The 15,935-nt window shown below is 33.7% G+C and overlaps 1 protein-coding gene across 1 annotated transcript; it reads left to right on the forward strand.

Moving 5' to 3' along the window:
• Positions 1 to 1,093: 1,093 nt before the first annotated feature.
• LOC108328455 (cyclin-U4-1) lies at positions 1,094 to 3,121 on the forward strand. Its single transcript, XM_017562325.2, has 2 exons — positions 1,094 to 1,671; positions 2,548 to 3,121. The coding sequence occupies exons 1-2, from the start codon at positions 1,337 to 1,339 to the stop codon at positions 2,825 to 2,827; spliced, it is 615 nt and encodes a 204-aa protein (XP_017417814.1). The 5' UTR covers positions 1,094 to 1,336; the 3' UTR covers positions 2,828 to 3,121.
• Positions 3,122 to 15,935: the final 12,814 nt, after the last annotated feature.

Consider the following 15,935-nt stretch of genomic DNA (forward strand, 5'->3'; position numbering starts at 1 on the left):
GTTCAGATTAATGAGTGGATGCAACTTAAGTATATCTGACTTAAATATATATATATATATATATATATATATATATATATATATATATATATATATATATATATATATATAAATCAGCAGAAGATCTCACAATAACTGTATTTAATGGATTTAATCCAGAGAAGATTAGATATGCTAGGTGTTACACAAAGCAAGCATTTGTCGTTTTATTTGGACTTTGGATTATTTAATTTGTTTGTTTTATAGAAAATGTCTGAAATAATGGTTTCCTCGGTAGTTCTGACTTGGACATAGTTGTAAGGAATTGGACAAGAAGCACAAGGAAATGGATCAGAAAAATATTATACTATCTCTCTGTTTTCTAGCTCCATAGATGCCCATAAAAGGTCTTACAAAAAGTTCATGTAACCATTTTCTATTTGCAGTTACAGCCAATTCTTCCAGCTTGGTTATCTAATTTGTAGCCTAAATCCACCTCATTCTAGCTGTAATTTTAAGGTTCCATGTTGTTCCTATGCTCTGTAGTTCCCCCAAAGAATGTTCAGTAATTCAAAAATAACTTTAAAGAATATAACTTTAAGATACCCAGTTGTTGTATTCATAGTTTTCTACTATCAGTAATAAGATATTTACTTTCATTAACTTCCCTTTTGTATTGTTTTGATAATTTACCAAAATCACCAACCCATTTGAAAGATTAAAGGACCCTTTAAGAATCAAAATATCTAAATCTATCTTGAATCCAAGCACCACCTTTCTCTGCTTTGGTTTTATAGGGTATGAGCAGAGAGGAAGGAACAAAAGCAGCATATAGTAATGCCATGGACCAACACAACAAATCCATGTTATGTCACCCCACTTGTTCAGAATCAAAACACATGCAAAGGTCGCCTAAAACGTGGGACCCTCAGAATACCATCTAAAATTTCCCACATGTAATCACATGATGGGTATGGAATGCCCAAACCCTTGTCACAAATGAACCACCACACAAAAAAACAGCACAGTTCCTTTGCAGCAAAGAGACACCACCAATCCACAATAAGCACCACTCTCTTTTCCCTCTTTTGCAAGTCAAGTTTTGAAACAAAGAAGAGCAAAAACTAAAATCATTACCCAACTCAAACCCCAAAAACTTTTTTAGCCGAAAAGGACACAAGCCACCACAAATGCCAACTTACACAGATAATTTAAATTACAAAGGGGCATTTTGGCCAACAAAAGTACCTACCCTTAACAAACAACCTCTTTCACTGGCTTATCATAACCCTTCTGCTATATATACCCTCTCTGTCTGACATCAATTCCAACCACTTTACTTCCTACAATTGATTCCATGGCAGAGCTTGAGAGTCCTTCTGTTATGCCTAAGTTGATATCTTTTCTCTCTTCTCTGCTCAAAAGGGTTGCTGAATCTAATGATCTCAACCAGCAACAACTCCACCAAAAGGTCTCCGTTTTTCATGGCTTGACTTGCCCCACCATCTCTATTCAAAGCTATCTTGAGAGAATTTTCAAGTATGCAAACTGCAGTCCATCATGCTTCATTGTTGCATATGTCTATCTTGATCGCTTCACTCAGAGGCAACCCTCCTTGCCTATCAACTCCTTCAATGTGCATCGGTTACTCATCACCAGCGTTATGGTGGCTGCAAAATTCATGGATGACTTGTGAGTATCTTAGTATAATCAAAACACCGATACATTTTCTTTTCTTTTCTTTTTCAAATCTAATACCCTTGAAGTCTGTCATAATCAATGAGGAATTGTAAAGCTTAGTCCACTCTGAAATTTCAGTGAGATGTTTCTTTCATCTGGTCAATCTAATTGACATGGAATGGAAGAGCAAATTTAAGACAATTCTGAGGAGTGCTTGAATTTCCTAGTAACAAATTGTTGTGGTTAACATGGTGGGGTATGATTAACGGTTAATCATGTGATTTAAGTATGTAGTGGTAATTTCGGAATGAAATACGTTATAACATTTGTTGGAAGAGGTCAGATGATCAGATCCTTTCAACCAGATCAGAGAAAAAACAATAGAATTGCTCTGCCATTCCCGTGTTTGGAGATTGATGTTTCTCATGTTGATTGTGAAATACTTCATTTCAGGAGAAGAAGAAAATAAAATCTGTAATAAACGCAGATCTTGCATGTTAGTTTTTCCCTGTAAAATTTTCACTTTCTACCATAATAATTCTCTGTTACATAGTTGTAAATTGAAAACGACCATGTTTCTTAAAAGAATATAGTCTTGCTTGTGAACACTACTATGTCCAGGCTGGCTTTACCTTGGAAAGAGACAACCCACCCATGTTACCCCACCACTTTATTGCATGTACGCAGCAGCTAACTTTTAAAGACAATCATGAACTTCCTGAAAAACAATGTCTCTACACAAATCTATGGTCGAATTTAGCACAAGACATAAAAGGAAATGCCAAACTCTTAATGATTATTGACTCGCTTGTTTCATCTTAAAAAATTTACATGCTATTCAGCAAATTCCTCATTCTTTCACTTTTCTGTCACTCTTGAAATCCTTAGGTACTACAACAATGCTTACTATGCAAAAGTTGGAGGAATCACTACAATAGAGATGAATTTTCTTGAGGTGGACTTCTTATTTGGCTTGGGTTTCCATTTAAATGTAACCCCTGGTACCTTCCAAGCTTACTGTGCACATCTCCAAAGAGAAATGTTGCTGATGCAACCACTGACTTTGGCAGATTCTTCCCTAAGTTTAGGAAAATCACTAAAGGCACATTTATGCTTCAACGAGGATGAATCATCTTCCCATCAAAAGCAACAACAATTAGCTGTTTGATTTTCTTGCATTTTCTCAATGCATGTAATCAGTGCTCTAGCTGTAGATGTAGTGAACCTATTACAGATTTGCAAATTAAATCATTTTGCTCCTTTCTTTGTGTCTCCAATTAGTTTTTGTTTTCTATTTCTGAATTCTGGTTGATTAAATTATTTGGTATTGTACAGAGTTACAGATAACTGTCTCTTCTTTACAGTCTGGCTAGATAAGTCTAGTATTTTAGTTCTTCTGATATAATAATCAATGGTTTTTTGTATGGTTGAGACCGATTCTCGTCCACCTTTGGATTCCATAGGGGATTTGCAAATTGCACTGTCACTTAAACAAAGGGAAAGCTTTTAACAACATTTTAGACAGAAATGTGTGGTGACTGAGGAGTGCATGGCCATTTTGGCCATTAGAAGACAAAAGAATGATGTGCACAGTTCAATAGATGGGTACTATTTTAATGAAACTCTGTGCTAGTCTACAAGGAATAGGGTCCAGGGATCAATTACAGATTCAACATGTTACTTCAATGGAAAAAGACCGCTGAAACCTTAATTCCAATTGACATGAAAAAAACAATATACACATAATATAATATAAAAAAAAAATACTATTATATACATGTTTGTATACTTTTACTTTTCTATGCTCAAGTGGGTATATGAATTACTAGGATCTTTTTCAGAATATTCAAGATTATCTTGGGATTATACTTTATATGATTGTGGCTTGTCTCAAAAGTGTCTTTTACTTTGTATCCACACAAATTCTGTGAATTGTTGATCTACTGATATGTATACATAGATGTTCACTTGGGGTGTTAGAAAGTTTTTGATACTATGGTAGCTATACATCACAAGCATAATCACCGACATTCCATTCAACATCAAACAGATAGTGCATGCTAATTGACAGTTGGGCTAATTCTGCGGAAGTCAAGAAACATGTGCAATAAAGGTCAACCAGAATTAGTTGGCTGCATGTATATAGAATGAGACAGAGAAAGATAATGGTGCCACTACCAAGTGGAAAATTTGACTGCTTGGTATAAGTTTTTTTCAATATATATATATATAACAATTTGAGTTATTAAAGATTGAATATGTATGGTAACAACAACACCAACAAATCAAGATGATTTTTCCACGGTAATGGTGTGTAACCATATATTTGGAAAAGAAATTGAAAAAACTTCTTTTATGCTTGACAATGATTTGTAGATAAAGTTTGTTGTTTCAGAAACCATGAAAAGGTGTAGTAAATACAATAGAGAAGTGTTAGAACATGTTAGGACGATTTTGGTTCATCTGAGGTGGTAAGAGCTATTCAAGCAATAAGGCTTAGAAGCTTATCTCTGAGTGTAAAATCTCTGAAGTGATTTTGGTACATGTGAATGATTAGAAAAATATGAAATATCAAATATGATCGAATTATATTTAGAAGATAATAAAGTAAATCTAATAAGTTTATTATATTTAACCTCTTATAATTATTATTTCTATAGTACTTTCTTTATCTATACTATGAGAAAAAATTGATATTATCACTAATAAAAACTCGTCAATAAAGTTTTGAAATCATAAACAAAACTCAATGTTTACAATAAAAATTTGTTAATAATGTGATTTTCAATAAATTTTATTAACAAATAAAAAGTTTAGTCAATAATAATCAAGAACTATAAATTTATTGATAATTAAATTTGTCAATAACTTTTTAATAATATTGTTATTTGGTTTTTTCTTTTTCTTTCTCATCTTTATTTCATTTTCTCTTTTTTTTCTTGTTCTCTTCTCCCCGTGGAATGTTATTGACTCTTCATTTAGTAGAGTTGTTGGCTTTTCTTTATTCTTTTTTTTCTTTTCTCCTCTTTTCTCATTCTTTTTTTTTTCTTTTCTACGTTGTCGCATCATTGTCATCGTCATTCCATTGTTGCACTACTTTCGATTATCTTCTTCTCTTCTTTCTCCTCCTTCTCTTCTTCCTCCTTTTTTCTTCTTATTTTCTTCTCTTTTTCTTTTGTTTCTCACCCATCTCTAATTAATCTATAAATATATTTGATAAGATATAGTGAGAAATTTAACATTTACTTTACAAACAAATTTTATTGACAAATTTTAAGAAATTAAATCATGATATATTGATGGATTTTACTACAAAATGATCAAAACTTAAAACGAAAAATTTAGTATCATTTTACTGATAGAATATATTAATTTATCGATAAATTTTATCAACAAAATTATTCTTATAAGTAAATTTCGACACTAAATTTTGTCTTACAAACAATTTATTTTATTCGATAAAATTCTATCAATGATTAAAAAATGATAAATTAATGTAGATTTTCAGTTTTACCATGAATGTCCAAAAGTTATAAGAATGACTTTAACTTTATACTCAAAAAGATGTTTTCTTTTGAAGTATCAAATAATAGTTTAAATGTTATCCGAACTGTTACTCTAAGAATCTTACAACTAATAGTTCAGTACACAATGAATTAAAACTAGTTGGTAACAATTTTTTATAATGTTTGCTTTTCTGTTGAACTAGTATTTTATTTGAGATAATTAACATAAATTATGGATAGAAGTCACATGTTCTATCTTCTTCTTCTAGATTCCTAATGTATGTGTTATGTCTACCACTCCCTTCCAAATTAAAGAGCACATTATCTTTCTTATCTCCTTCCAGAATAGTTGGTACTTGCTGCATCTGCAAGCCATAATCATGTTGAGTAATTATTACATTCAGCAGGTCAGAAAATTGAGAAGAAAAATAAGTTCAACCAATTAATAAATTAAGAGGTTAAAATATATACTTAATTATTGATAACATATCTGTCATACTTCACTAGAAGAAATTGGTATAATTGCAAAGGATGATTAATAAAGTGATTTTACAAATATGATCAGTTATAATCTTTAATATTATAAAATAATAGATTATAAGAGAAAGCCCGTTAAAAAAGAAAATCAATGATCTTGAACATTGTTTAATAATTTCTTAACCATAAATGACTTAAGTATGCATTATTAGAGAAATAAACAATTGTGATATAATATTCTTTAAAGCATGCTTTTTAATTAATGTAGTACTGAAAGAGAGTAAAACGGCTTAAATTATTATACACATAACTCTTCATAAACTACAACAGTTCTTATATTTATATAAAATTGTTTAATACAATATTAATGCATATTAAAATGTCAATCAAGTGTGACATGATTAACAAATAATTTATCTCTTGATTAATACAATGTAGAACACAAAGTCACACTTCCTGCTTCCACTTAAAACGCAAAGGAAACTGTTTCGGTGGAAAGTTTTGGGACCGAGAAACTAACCTGTTGATGTGTCTGGGCTGCTTGCTCGCCTTCAAGCTCCAGCTGTTAGCCGATCGGTGTTGGCGCAAGCCGATCGGTCTCCTTTGGGATGGGGGTGGATGTACCTGCAAAAGGTACTCCGACGCTCAAGTTAGGCGTGTGATTTTGAGGAGCCTCGGCTCTTAGTTGAATGTTTAGTGAATGGTTATCACTATGGAGTATGGGAGAGTAACGTAGAGTAAATAATGCGTAAGTGGAACGTACCTGGCCTTTGGCCCTGGCTTTGTATTTATAATTTACCTCATGGATCTTAAGCTGATATAAGCCCAATAAAATATAAACAGAATAAGATATAAACAGATTACCTGAATATCCGGTTGGTTGTTTGTAACCACTCGGTTAATATTTTATACTATACATGCCCCCCAAGTCCGAGTTAAGCGGTCGGCTTTAGCCGTGGTTAACTATAGGACTGATGAGTTTGAGGGAGGCTGCGTTGGCGGAACTGAAAGCGTTTTACCGCTCGACCTTCAATAGTAACCGAGCGGAATTTACCGCTCGGTCTTCGACATTTGTCGAGAGGGTTTTACCTCTCGACCTTCGACAGTAACCGAGCGGGATTTACCGCTCGTCCTTCAACAGGAAACGAGAAGATTTTACCTCGCGGTCTTCGACATTTGTCGAGATGGTTTTACCTCTCGACCTTCGACATTTAACCGAGCGGGATTTACCGCTCGTCCTTCAACAGGAACCGGGAGGAATTTACCTCTCGGTCTTCGACATTTTGTCGAGAGGGTTTTACCTCTCGACCTTCGACATTTAACCGAGCGGGATTTACCGCTCGTCCTTCAACAGGAACCGAGAGGAATTTACCTCGCGGTCTTCGACATTTGTCGAGAGGGTTTTACCTCTCGACCTTCGACATTTAACCGAGCGGGATTTACCGCTCGTCCTTCAACAGGAACCGGGAGGAATTTACCTCTCGGTCTTCGACATTTTGTCGAGAGGGTTTTACCTCTCGACCTTCGACATTTAACCGAGCGGGATTTACCGCTCGTCCTTCAATAGGAACCGAGAGGAATTTACCTCTCGGTCTTCGACATTTGTCGAGAGGGTTTTACCTCTCAACCTTCGACATTTAACCGAGCGGGATTTACCGCTCGTCCTTCAATAGGAACCGAGAGGAATTTACCTCTCGGTCTTCGACATTTGTCGAGAGGGTTTTACCTCGACCTTCGACATTTAACCGAGCGGGATTTACCGCTCGTCCTTCAATAGGAACCGAGAGGAATTTACCTCTCGGTCTTTGACATTTGTCGAGAGGGTTTTACCTCTCGACCTTCGACATTTAACCGAGCGGGATTTACCGCTCGTCCTTCAATAGGAAACGAGAGGAATTTACCTCTCAGTCTTCGACATTTGTCGAGAGGGTTTTACCTCTGCTTTGAGCTAGGAGTGTTTCCTAGTGAACGGGATTTACCGTTCGTCGTTGAGAGGGCTTTACCTCTTGCCCGAGGGGGATTTACCGCTCGGTCTTCGACCTAGGAGTGCTTCCTAGGGAACGGGCTTTACCGTTCGACTTTGAGAGGGTTTTACCTCTGCTTTGAGCTAGGAGTGTTTCCTAGTGAACGGGATTTACCGTTCGTCGTTGAGAGGGCTTTACCTCTTGCCCGAGGGGGATTTACCGCTCGGTCTTCGACCTAGGAGTGCTTCCTAGGGAACGGGCTTTACCGTTCGACTTTGAGAGGGTTTTACCTCTGCTTTGAGCTAGGAGTGTTTCCTAGTGAACGGGATTTACCGTTCGTCGTTGAGAGGGCTTTACCTCTCTCCCGAGGGGGATTTACCGCTCGGTCTTCGACTTGATCGTTAATTATGAACTTTGCTGACGAAATTGGCAATCAGTGTTTGCAATAGGAGACTTCCCCTTCGTTAATTGAATTCCATGATACTTTAAGCATGAAGTCCGTTTATGACAAGATCTTAGTACGCACTTGCATAGTTGATGGCGTGGATTTTGATATATATTTCTTCAAGATGTTGTCTTGTTAAAATTCTCATGATGATATATATTATGGTATATAACCGTATAATAAATGATTCGGTTACCAGATATTATGAATTGCACCGAATAAATAACATATATAATAAACAAGGTATCAAAACCGTCCTGAGATTTTATAATATTGTTGTTGATAATTATCTTTAAAACAACAATTTCTTTGACTATTTTAATCATGCCAAAAAATGTTTCGGTTATAATAATTAGATAACTATATTTATAGTTATGTACTATATCATATCATATAATATATTATGGATTATACTATATATTTAACATAAAAATAGTTGTTATAATATCTATTATCAATTAGATATTTTATGAAATATTCATATTTCAAAAAATACTTATCTTGTTGACGACGTCTCACGTAGAGATGATGATTCATCTACTGTAGTTTTTACTTTGTCGAAAGTTTCTGGTGTTGATCCGAAATAGTGATGTCGAGACCGAACGCTCGTCTTGGTTTCTTGTGGTTTCTAATCATCTTTCTGGTGCTCTGTTGTTCCTCCATGCTCCTCGTGGTCATCATTGAGTTTGACGCTCGGCCCCACTGTGGGCGCCAAAATGTTTCGGTGGAAAGTTTTAGGGACCGAGAGACTAACCTGCTGATGCGTCTGGGCCGCTCGCTCGCCTTCAAGCTCCAGCTGTTAGCCGATCGGTGTTGGCGCAAGCCGATCGGTCTCCTTTGGGATAGGGGTGGATGTACCTGCAAAAGGTACTCCGACGCTCAAGTTAGGCGTGTGATTTTGAGGAGCCTCGGCTCTTAGTTGAATGTTTAGTGAATGGTTATCACTACGGAGTATGGGAGAGTAACGTAGAGTAAATAATGCGTAAGTGGAACGTACCTGGCCTTTGGCCCTGGCTTTGTATTTATAATTTACCTCATGGATCTTAAGCTGATATAAGCCCAATAAAATATAAACAGAATAAGATATAAACAGATTACCTGAATATCCGGTTGGTTGTTTGTAACCACTCGGTTAATATTTTATACTATACAGAAACTTTTCGTATTATATTGTAAACAAAGAAAAATTTTCATAAGGGTTTTTTTTGTTAGAAAACAACTCGGGCCTTAAACATTTTTTGTTCATTTTGTGCTACTTCTCTTTCTTTTTTCTGTAGCCCATCATGCTAAACCAACAAAAATAAACAAATTTCAAGCACCAAAAAAATAAAGAAAAAGACATGTTGGTCCACATAAACACAAATATAAATTGAGAAATGAAAACTGATTATTCGTAAAAAAAACATTTTGCATTATTGGGAAGTGGTATGTTTCAATTATAAAATTTAAAATTTATCAAAAATATATATTTTTTTAAATGATACGAGAATAAAGAACTGTTTAACAAAAATAAATCATTATCTACTAAAGATCTCTTACAAAAGGAATCTTATTAATTATGGTTTAAATTTTATAAAATTAGAATAAATTATGTCACTCGCGAACTTATAATTACTCGCAAAATCTTTTGAATTATAATAAATTGTGTTACTTATGAATAAGAAGGACCAAATTAATTCGACACTAAAATATATAAAAATATGAACAAAAATCACTGGGACGAAAAAAATGTTGTTGAACGACAGTAATATGATGAAAGGAAACATTTACTGTATATTAATTCGACACATGTACAACATAAGCTCGGCCACCAGTAAATAGGTTTGTTTAAAGTTTACTTATTTCTAAATTTTGTTTATTTCTGTGTGAAGACGTAGTGTTTTTCTCTCATGTTTCTTTCAAAATTTTATTGTTTTCTCTATGGTGTATATTTCTACCATTTTTTTACATTTGTGAATGTCAACTGTCATGAAGAAATTTTTTGTATTTTTTTTTTCAAAAGATCTTTAATTCAACCTTCTTAATTAATGCATCTTACATTCTATAAAATAGTTTTAAAAAATTGTTTTGAAGAAACTACTCTGTTCGAGATTGCGTTCTGTTCTGTGTTATTTGTTTTGCAGTTATATTTTACCATTTTAGTAATATATAAATATTCAAAAGGGTTTTGTGCTTCGTTTGTATGTCAAATTTTGTAATTTTTTTTGGCAAATATATGACCACAATACACAAATAATGTAGCAATTCATAAACCAAATTCAAATTGAAAATCAAAAGCACCACAGTTTGGCACTTATTCTCTATTCTTTTTCTCTATATATAAAATTGTGGACATTATTTGTGTGGTAAAATTAACGAGTTGCGTTCACTATTGGTTATGTGTATTGTGCAAAAACAATGTCACTCCATAGTCGAAATGAATCTTGAGAGAGAAAATTATAATATCATTACTTAAGTGACGATGTTATTGTTCGTTAAAGATTATACTAAATCAAACCTCTATTTCCAATGGAGATTGTACTATAAGATACATAGACATAGTGCAATACAAACTGTTAACAAGGTATTTGTACTTACAATATCTATCTGAAAATATGACTGTAGAGTGTCTTAATTCATGTCTCGGTAAGACGCACACTGATATAGAAATTTCAATCTGAAATCAATGAGGATAAAGTTTACTCCATCCAATCATTCAGTGTTTCCGATAACAATGATTTATAAAACTACCACACACAATTATAAAATAAACTTTCAATATGGAAGCAAGTTATTTTAGTTGGTTGTAACTTAGTCCCCAAAAAGAAACCTTAATAAATTCCTTTTTCTACCACCACTGGTCATGGGTTTGATATTAATTATTTAGTTGGTACGTACAACTATTACTCTTTAACATTTAGTTTATGTTAAATGAAATATAATATTAAGGATGGAAAAAAAAAGGCTAGGCATGATGGGCCAGCACGACCAAAAAATTCAGGCTAAGATAGTGTTTACAACTCGGGAGCCCGTACCAACCAAGCACGCCAAGTCTAGCAACCCAACAAGTTAGTCTATAGGTCAAGTCAGGCTATCTCAACAATCCAGTTTCATTAATAGTAACACAACCCAACTTCCCTCCACCATTAATATAACCCTACATTCTCCTCTTATCTCTATTATTCTAATTGTTTGTTGTTTTATGTTGATATAATTGAAATTTTGACCCGTGTTGGACTTAAAAGAGAGATTGACAAGGTTGGTAAGAAGACAAACTCAATTCCATTAAAGCTTGACAAGAGAAAATGGAGACAAGCTCGGCAGGGGACAATCTTAGTAAACTCGATAGGAGACAAGGTCGGCATGAAAAACGTGGAGACAAGCTCAATCCATATATAGCATAAAGTCAGCTCACCAAAAATTCTACTATTTCTTCTTCTTCTTTTTTCGTTGACCACCATACATATATTTGCATGTGGTATCTCTTTGGTGCATATATCTACCATTTTTGTCACAATATTTTTCCATTTCAACTATCATGAAGAAAGTTATTGCATTTTTTGCTAAAGATCTTCAATTCAACCAAACCAGTTTGACACTCATTTAGATCAGACCAAACCAAACGACCAATCCGACAATCATCCATACCAAAGTAAAACAGTTTGACAATTATGACACTAACAACTCGACACGCATCTAAACCAAAGTACAACAATTCGACCGTCATCTAAACCAGACAAACAAACATAGAAATATTGATGATATTATATTTGGTGAGGAAAAAAAAATTAAAACTAAAAAATCAACTTACCTGGTCGACAATGACAAGTTATAAATTACAATCCAATTTCAAGTATTCTTATAAAAAATAGAAACATTTGTCTTAAAAGAAATCGCACGGGTCAAAATTAAAGTATAATTATTTAAAGTAACACATTACATCCTTCCCACACTACAAAAATGTTCAATTTTAGCAGGGGTTTTTTTTTACATTACCGGGGGTTAAAACCCCCACTAACTACGTTTCCAACGGTTACGGAAATCACTGGGAAAACCAGCGTCACAATTACCAACGGTTATTTCCGGGGGTTTTCAAAACGCCGGTACTAGCAGGGGTTTTCACAAAACCGCCGGTACTGGTAGGGGTTTTCACACAAACCGCCGGTAATCACTAAGAGTTCCCAAAACCGCCGGTAATTACAGGAGTTTTCACGAAACCGCCGGTAATTACCTGAGGTTTTCCAAAACCGCCGGAAAATCATTTTTAAAAAATTAAAAATAAAATTATATATTTATATTTAACATTCAATTAATTTTTCTGTATTATAATCTTATTCTATTAATTTATAATCAATATACTCGCTTAATGAACATATTTAAATGAACAAACAAAATGAAATTCATTTCATACATTAAATCATGTAATAATATTTAATATATTATTTGTACATAAAACTATCTAATCTAATATTAAACCCGTGTAAAACGAAACCCTCATAATTACATGGTTGCCATAAGGAGAAACGATAATGTGGCAAGCTTGAAGAACATAATCTCATAGTTGTATAGGCCTGTCAAAAATAAAAAAAAAAATAGCATCACTTCATAACACCAAACCAATCAATCCAACTAAAACTGAAATTAAATTATTAAGTTGAATTGTTTATGGGTTTTAGATTTGAAAGCCAATCCAATAAAAAATGAAACAAACTTGTTCATGTTTTATATCATCTATGTACATTTAGATTATCTATCTTCATTCAGAAACTTTGTTATTATAGCTCAAGCCAAATTTAGCTGCCTCTCTAAAATTTGAACACATGTAGTGACAATTAATTTAAACAACTTATACATAATGATATAATTAAGGTCAACTACTCTATACATTAATGTTTAACTATACTTTTGAGATGATATACTGATAAATTTCATTTTAACATTTCCCAATTTCAGCAAAATAATAAAATATTTTAACAAAAATGTATGAAATTTGTTTACAAAACAATAACAATGACTAGGGAAAAAAGATTTACTTGGACGGAAAGAACAACATCAATGGTGATTATCTCCTTTGAACACCCAAGTTGACTGGAAGCTATTATCATTTTTGAGACCATCGGATCCTAGCAAGGATTACTTCCCATTAAACACATCTAAGTGAAATTGTAAGAAATATATATGGATATGCTATGAACAACATACTAGAGTGTCAAATATAACAGGAATGAGATGAGAAGATACATAATAAATTAGCATCAGTCATTTGAAAACACGATGAAAATGAAGCATTGTAGTTCTTCTCCTTAAAACAAAAAAGACAAGGTAAGAACAAAACAAAATATGGACGTTAATATGGTAAGAATAGGCCTATAAAATAATTACGTGTTATGCTTGTAGAACAGCTGATCTAAAGCCCACTTGTAATGACCTGATAAATGTATCAATTGAATATTCCTTTCAAAAAGAGAACACATAACAGGAAAACAGAAAAATACTCTTACATGCAATTTTGTAGTAAGCAATTAATTCTCCTGGTCGTTCAGTTTGAACTGGTTCAAAATCCAAGTGTTGCATCAAACTAATATTATCCACTTACACTGAAATTAAGAATCAAAGGATAAACTATCTTCAACTCTGGTCCAAGAACAAGCTTCAAATCATTGAGACAGATTTCTACATTTGGTTTAATCTGCACTTGCTCCATCTGCTTTTCAACCTGAGTTTTATTGTGTTTATGTACTGTCATGTTTCAATGGTAATCAAGGGTAATAGCTCTTAATGCGAATTGCCCCAAAACTTAAACTTTCCAATAAAACAACTAAAATTGCATCCAAAGAAAATAAGATAAAATAAAAGGATTAAATTGCTTATAGCATTTTACAACGTCATAGTCTTCCTAATATGGAATGGATCAAAGGTTTTGACTTCATGAAACATCCTAACCAGGTCTAATTGCAGCATGATCCTGAGAAAAATGTTTTCCCACTAAAATAAAGTAAAGTTGCAGATAGATTAAAATTATTTTTTATATTAGATGATATATTCATTCACGTTTAAAAAAAAAAATTTCATCTCATCTTAAATAAAATTCATTAATGAAGAGGTGGTTTTTGGCAAGGAACATGCACTTAAAATTATCTGCAAAGTGTGTCTTGCAGTTTTTAAAATAATTAAAAGGAATGGAATAAGTTATTTAATCTAGTCACTCCACACAATTCACTATGTTTTTTCTAAAAGGTGAAGCATGGTTTAATAAAAAAAATATATCCTTTACTAATCGAACACAACTTGCAATGAATGGAATGATTCCACAAAAGCATATACATAAAAGGAAGTAGTTTAATAAATAATTGAATCCACTAAGAATTTATATTCGTGAACAAGACTCTCGGCTAAAAAAACATAATTCGTTATACCATAAAGGCCGTAAAGCTTAATTAATATTGGCATCCAAATTCAAGCTTGTTCTATATACTCCAAGATTGACAACAGGAATAACTCACGGCAACCACTCATGGCAAACTTTCCCCCATATGGTAAGAGAGGATATATAAGATATGATGAAGTGTAGATCTGGAAGTGAAACTACCGTATAGCAATAATAACATGAGCATAAACATATATTCAACCTAACATCACCAGATAATCATACATTTCAATCAAAGATTAGCTCCCCTACTTGGATTCCTTTGTTCTTTTTCGCAAAAATTAGCAGCTCCAATTCTTCTACATGATCTAAGGTAAGTCTTACTTGGCTAGATCTATAGAGTTTTGTCCAACCTCTTTACTTACTTCTTCCTATCTCTGACCAACCTTCTCTCCTCCCTTCTTCCTTACTATTTTCGTTAAGTTTTTATAAAGAGGAAATTAAGGTTTTATCCTTGAAGATAGCAGCCCTGTGTTTGGATGTTTCTCACAAAAGAAGGAACTAATTTTCCTTAATTCCAGCCTAATGTTTTCCTGTCTCCAATCAAAATCCTGTACATGTTTTGTTTCATTTAATTATTAGGAGATAAGTTTGGGGTGAGGTCAAATCATAAAATTACAAAGAAATGAACGGTTGGTGTGTGGGAAAAGAAGACACTTTCATCATGAAAGAGGGAAAGAAAGGTACAAATTGAAAATGGAAACAGATTAGTCCAGAGCAAAGCGGTGGTAAAGAATCATCAGTGAAACAATCTTTAATCAAATTTTATTTACCTTTTAACCAAATCAGATTAGTCAGTGTTAAATTGTAAACAAAAACCAAAAATCAGTTACCATTGTTTCATATAAAAACTATAAATCTACAGAAATAATCAACAGAAATTCATTCAGTACCTTTTAGAGTGTGTGTGACTTCCTCTTTCTCTAGTTTCCCACCTCCATCGTTCCCTGGTGCTTGTTCTCTCAAATTTGAGTGTGAAGAGTGTTTTCCCCTTTTCTCTACCTCTGATGCTTTTATTTCTTTCTCTCTCAAAACCTAATAGTCAGAGACGACTATGTTTATGAAAAAGCTAAAATAAAGGTAAAAAACAAAATGTCACATTTTTAATAACTAATAACAAAATGATTAAAAAACAGTGTAGCTGAAGTTAGTGGAGAACCTGCAATTCGCGGAGGAGAGAGGCGCAGGTGGTGCGAGAGGGGAAAAGGAAGGAGGCGTGGCGACCATTAGTGCGAAGAAGAGAAAGCGAAGAGTGAAAACCCTACCTGAGAGAGAGAGTGATGATGAAGAAATGAGGAGAATTTGAGAAGGAATTACGAACGTTGAAGAAATTAGATGAAATTAGAAGGATTACGGAAGATCCCATGATCTGAACCCAAAACGGAGGAGACAAAAACCTCCTCCTTGCCATGCTCCTAGCGCGAATACTCCAAACTCTATTTGAAGTCCAAAAAACGTGAATAAAAGGTGTGGGAAAG

This window comes from Vigna angularis, chromosome 2, assembly GCF_016808095.1.
Source record: "Vigna angularis cultivar LongXiaoDou No.4 chromosome 2, ASM1680809v1, whole genome shotgun sequence".
Taxonomy (NCBI): Eukaryota; Viridiplantae; Streptophyta; class Magnoliopsida; order Fabales; family Fabaceae; genus Vigna; species Vigna angularis.

Excerpts from the sequence above, each read along its gene's own strand:
- LOC108328455 (XM_017562325.2), top strand. The coding sequence starts at position 1,337 with ATGGCAGAGCTTGAGAGTCCTTCTGTTATGCCTAAGTTGATATCTTTT. Across the intron at positions 1,672-2,547 it reads GCAAAATTCATGGATGACTT|GTACTACAACAATGCTTACT; the intron begins GTGAGTATCTTA and ends TGAAATCCTTAG.